This window comes from Sinocyclocheilus grahami, unplaced genomic scaffold (genome assembly GCF_001515645.1).
Source record: "Sinocyclocheilus grahami isolate Dianchi unplaced genomic scaffold, SAMN03320097.WGS_v1.1 scaffold182.1, whole genome shotgun sequence".
NCBI lineage: Eukaryota > Metazoa > Chordata > Actinopteri > Cypriniformes > Cyprinidae > Sinocyclocheilus > Sinocyclocheilus grahami.
Genome location: NW_015505361.1, coordinates 253,041 through 259,108, shown reverse-complemented (window position 1 = coordinate 259,108; position 6,068 = coordinate 253,041). Strand labels below are relative to the sequence as shown.

General features: G+C 35.5%; 1 protein-coding gene across 1 annotated transcript in view; it reads right to left on the bottom strand.

Annotated features, from left to right (window-relative positions):
- Positions 1–3,925: 3,925 nt before the first annotated feature.
- Positions 3,926–6,068, bottom strand: part of LOC107594399 (P2Y purinoceptor 3-like) — a 9,345-nt gene continuing 7,202 nt past the window's right edge. The window contains exon 2 of the mRNA XM_016284419.1: positions 3,926–5,525. Within this exon, the coding sequence (XP_016139905.1) occupies positions 4,525–5,502 (978 nt within the window). The 5' untranslated portion in view covers positions 5,503–5,525 and the 3' untranslated portion in view covers positions 3,926–4,524. The remainder of the gene's footprint in view (positions 5,526–6,068) is intronic.

The window sequence follows — 6,068 nt, the reverse complement described above, 5'->3', positions numbered from 1 at the left end:
AAAACATGGGGTCGGGGTTAGAGAGAGAGACCCCTGGGGAATACGAGGGGGGATCCAGATTTCCTCTTTCTGATGCGAGAGTGCAGATAATGCTGACGGTTTGAGTCAGTTTGTAAACACACAGTAGGAAACTTTTGAACAAATTATAATCATCATTTTCTTTACTGAGCTTTGGGGAAGCTCAGACATAAATCTATAGCCTCTTTAAGCAAAAGCTCTGCTTGTCTGCATGGTCTCCATGAACTGGCTTTGCAGTCAAAACTTTTGCAGTCCTTTATTTCGAAGGCTTCTTTTTTTCTCTCTCTCTCTCTCTCTTTTGTTCTTGCCTTTTAGTTGCATGTCTAGAGTGCTCTCTAGTGGCCATGTTCTCATTTACTCATCTAAAGTTGACTGTATGAATGTAATTTCATCAAATAATAAATAAAATATCAAACCAAGTGTCATTATTATTTGAAAGCAGACTTTTCAATAATATATATATATATATATATTTTAATTTTAGTTAGTTCCGATAAAATATATAGCATGATTTTAATCACGTGGATTGGTATTTTTATGTAATGCAGTGACATTTATACATGTTCAAATGTAACTTTTGAGTCCACTGTAGGTCTTTCTTGAACCTGAACGTTAGCTACAGTAATATAAGAAATTGCAGGAAATGAAGTTTATTGATTCGTCTTTATTGGACCAACAACAAACCAGGATAAAACATAGCGGACACAATTCAACTAGACAAATCAACATTTCACATTTAAAAGCAAAACAACAACAAAAAAACATTCACAAAGGCCTCATTGAGGATATAGATTTGTATAGCTTCATTTAATATTATACTTGTTTATACAACAACAGATTCTGCAGATTAGCCTACTTATACAGTTTGATATGTATAAACAAAAGCAAACATTCACTGACAAAATGTTCTTTGCACAGTGACCGACAAGCATTCAATAACTAGTATGCTTACTTGAAAAAAGATCTTGTATGCACATGCTACATTAGAAACACAGATGAAATGACTTTGCTAGTATATTGTAGTATAACACAAAAGCTGTTTTCATCATTATATGGGCACAATGATGAATTTTGCCAATAAGTTGCATGTCATATATTGTTTAATTATTTGAAACTCTCTTTATGTAAATGCTCAAATAATGTTTAACCATTAACGCTGAAGCAAGTGGTCAGTTAAATGTGCAAAAATCACGTCTGCTTTAACAACAAAACTTGTTGGTCAAGTACGCAACCTACTGGCAGTTCACAGAGTCAACCACAGTCATGCTTGTTACATTAACTATACTGTATAAAGATTGTTTGTATGTATGGAATACCTAAATGATCTACTATATTTGCCAAAATACAGCCATTATTTAATTAGACAGGCACAAAACTGGATTTCAAAATGCAAAATAGCATTTACATTTTTTATTTTATTTTATTTAATGATAACTGAATGCCACTTGCTGAATTAATAATGCAACATGGAAAGGTTGCATAACAACAATGTATCCGTTTGACATGTTTATCACTGCATAATGCATGCAGTTTCACAAACAATTTAAATTAAAAACAAGGTGTAGTATACAGTATTTACAGTGCAGTATATAGTATGTTATATTTCACTCCAAACTTAGAATGCTTCATGTTCATGCAGACTGAAGAAAAAGGCTCTTCTCCAATCAGATATAATGAGGTGAAATTCATTCATATTTAAAAACTCACAAAGATAATACTGGCCAAATGACTAAAATACATTCACACTCACAACAATGCAACAGAATTTGTTTTACCATACTGTAAACCCAGCCTTCCAGCCATTTCTATTTGTAGTTTTTGGTCATGTTGAAGCTTCAAATAAAAGCTTATAACCCATGCGATATCTAAACTTCTTCATGAAAACACAATGACAGTACAGGCAGTACAAATATGTCTTTGTACGTGAGCACTGTGTTGTTAACACAAGATCCTTCTCTAGTAGGACAAGATGTTACATCATAAGCATGTTGAGCTGTACAAAGTGTTATTAAATCATCAAACATCTGATAATGACCTTCAGATAATGTGCAGCAGATGCTGTACGTTAAACAGATGGTGTTATTCTTTCCATTCCAAATGCTTTCATTCATCTCTAGCTCTCATCCATAATTCCACACATCACTGTCTCAGTGCACCTATTTATCCTTAATATCACGCATATACAGTACCGCTCAAACGTTTGGGGTTGCTAAGCGTTTTTTTTTTTTTTAAAGAAGTCTCTTCTGCTCACCAAGGCTGCATTTATTCGCTCAAAATAGCAAAAACAGTAATATTGTGAAAAAATATTACAATTTCAAAATGCTTGAATATATTTTAAAATGTAATTTATTCCTGTGATGCAAGGCTGAATTTTAAAACATTTCTCAAGAAACATTTCGGATTATTATCCATGTTGAAAATGTCGTGTTGCTTCCATATATTTGTGGAAACTGATACATTTTTTTTTTCAGGATTCTTTGATGAATCGAAACAACAGCATGTATTTTAAATATATTTATAAAAATTACAAATGCATTTACTGTAAATTTGATGAATTTAAAGCATCCATGCTAAACAAAAGTATTGATTTCTTTAAAAATATCTTACTGACCCCACACTATATATATATATATATATATATTCATTTATCACTAAAATAATAAAAAAATAATGAATGGGTGATTTCTTTTCCTTGCGTTTTTCAACAAACACATTTTTATACCTGCAAAACCTGTGCAACGTAACTGTCAAAAGTGAACAATTTGTATTTTTTTTTTTATTTGCACCCAAAATCCACTTGGGTCAAAAATATGAAACTAGCAAGACATTTCTGCCTTCTCAGCTCTGTAATTCTTATATCAACAGTCATTTACATCCTATTGCCCTCATAAAATGTTCATAAGTACACCACCTTTTTCCCGGTAAGGAGAGATCAGCTGAGCATGACACTCAGCCAAACTAGTGCACTCGTTCAGCTGCCATTCACAGGGTTCGAACCCTCAGATGCTTCTCTCAAAGCAAAAGTAAATGTCCATAGGGTGATGTATGATAGTTCCAATCATCATACATTCATTTTTGTAACACTGAATCAATCTATAAGAATGACTTCCTTCAAACATTATGTACAATTTTCACAGTACAGGTACTTAATGCATTGGACGTTTTGTATTTAAATATTGACTTTTTTTGGTTTCAACATGCACATAGCCAGTTAAGTGTATCTTAACGTAAGACACTACAGGGAAAATGTTTAACTAACAGATATCACCATACTTTCCTAGTTAACTAATCACAGTACATCAAGACTTTACATTTTTGTATTACAAGGCATTATCTAATTTAAAATGCACTAAATTCCTTACATTTCCAGAACAGAAATTTGAATATTGGATAAAGCCAGGCTCAAAATTCTTGTATCATTTTGTTGGCATACTTGTTTTATATTTTATATTTCTTTTTATCCCTCCACCAATCCCAAAATACTGTCAACAACCAGGAAAAAAATATTTTCATCATGTTTTCAGAAAATAAGATGTCATATAAATTAGATGAATGTTATATTAACAAACCAGTGTTATTTCAGTATCATTGATATACTTTTATAGTGTTTGTAAGTATATATTTTTTGTTTTCACTTTAATTGTAGTTAAATATTTAGCAATTTTGTTGTTTTTGTTTTATTAGTATTTTTAAAATGTTCATATAGTTTTTATTCATTTTTATATATTATTTAGTTTTAGTTATTTTAATACTTCACACCAATTAAACAAAAACGAGAAATGTTGCCTTGACAATCAGCTTAAAATTTTTTTTTCTTTTCTTTATTTCAGTTAGCATTTATTTTATTTCAAGTATCAAAAAATGTTTTTAATGGTTTCAGTTGTAGTTAACTATAATAATCCTTGAACAAACCCTTCGAAAAACCTTTGGTGTGATGTAAGTGCTGCTGAAGTGGAGATTTTTGGATTAGTGTATTAAAAAAGCAAAAATCGTTTTGAGAAAAGAGCTTTTAGAGATATGTACTGTAACTGAAATCTATAGACACAGATCGTGTCAAAATAAACACTTAAAGGTGCAGTAAGCCATTTCTGAGAAAGGCTGTTGAAAGTGGATCGGACAGAACACCAGAACACACTTGTAGCCAATCAGCAGCAAGGGGCGTGTCCACTAATGGTGGGGGGAGGTGCCTGTGTTGCAAAGCATGTTAAAGAATTGGGGGCGGAGCTATCAAAACAGGGGTGTGATTATTTTGGTTAGGGGCATGTCTTTTTTCTTCTGCACTTTTAAATGTCTATTTTGGATGTATTTTTCCTCTACACTCTCACAAATGCATTTACAAAACTGTCACTACAGTGGTACCCTTTCAAAAGGTACTAATTTGTAAACCTTAGCCTAAAAAAACTTTGAGAAAAATATGTCTAGTGGAGGAAAAAAGCATGGCTATGATTGTACTGTAGTGTCTTGCTTTAACATACAGTTATTTTGACCCAAGCAGGTGTGCTCCAATCAGATTTTGTCAACCTTGTCTCTGAGCGAGGTGATCTTGAGCAGCAGACTCCTGGTGCTGCGTCTGTACTGCGGCTGGGTGAAGTAGAACAGAATGGGGTCCAGAACGCTGTTCATGCTGGCGAAGGGTCTGGTGCATTTGTAGACCACAGACAGCAGGTTCCTCAGTTCGCAGGGGGCCGTGGGAAAGGCCCTCACCAGCAGGTAGAGCGTCTTTGTCACGTGGAACGGCAAGAAGCTGATGGCGAACACCAGCATCACAATGATGATCATCCTCAAGGCTTTATTCTTCCTCTCTACGGCCACGGCTTCTCGAGCTTCGCCGGCTTGCCAGAGAACCCGTGCCATTTTGCAGTACAGCACCACGATCACTAGAAAGGGCACGACGAAGCCCAGACAGGTCAAAGTGATGCCGTACGGGAAGTACGCTGTGGAGCGCTCTGGAACGCTCAGGTCGTAGCACACCGTGCGGTTGCGCTGGATGCCGGTGGCGGCGAACTCGAATGTTGGAGCGCAGAGAACGGCGACGGCCACCCAGACGCCAGTGCAGACCAACCACGCCAGCCTGCGTCCGCCTTGTCTGGGCCACACCGTCAGCGGATGGCAGATGCCCATGTAGCGCTGGAAGCTGATGCAGGTGAGGAAGAAGATGCTTCCGTGCAGGTTGCTGTAGAACTGGAAGCGAACCAAGCGGCAGGTGAAGTCTCCGAACGGCCAGTAGTCTTTGCTGGCATAGTTGTATATGAGAAGCGGAAGGGAACAGACGTACAGGAAGTCCGCCACCGCTAGATTCAGCATGTAGATTTTGGTCCGCGTCAGAGCGCGCCGGGAGCCCCAGATCCGCAGGATGATGATGAAGTTGAGCGGCAGTCCAAAGATGAAGACCAGGCTGTAGACGGACGGGAGGAGGAAGCGCTTGAAGTCCTCCTTGTAGGTGCAGGAAGGCAGAATGGAGGTGGAATGGTTAAGAGATGCCATCTTAACAAATATTGCCTCACATTCTGAAAAACAGAAACGTATATGCGTCAATGTGGTCGTACATAAACAGATGCATAGATAATCTTGTACTCTGATTATTTTACTTATTAGCATTATTTATGGTTCTTGTCCGCGCACCAGGATTATTATAGTTAACTAAAAACTAGAAACATTAAAAAAATCATTACTTGATATAAAATTAATGTTAACTAAAATAAAATAAAATAAACTTTATTTAATTTCAGTTTCTCATTTTCATTTAATTTAACTTGATTAAAATAAACTAAAACTGAAATAAAAATAGCTAAAAACTAAAAATGACTAAAACTTCAACTAAAATGAAAACTATTGTATTAATAAAAACTATATTAGTACCTAAATGATAGTAAAATATCACTGCCATGTACAATGATGATATTCAACTTTTTTTTTTTTCATTTAGTGCCATCTAGCATCTCGGTTAGCAACTGCAGTGAATATGACCTTAGAAGACATAAAACTTTTAGTTACATACTATTGTACAGTAATAATAATACTCCAAGTATTAATATAACTGTACATTGTTA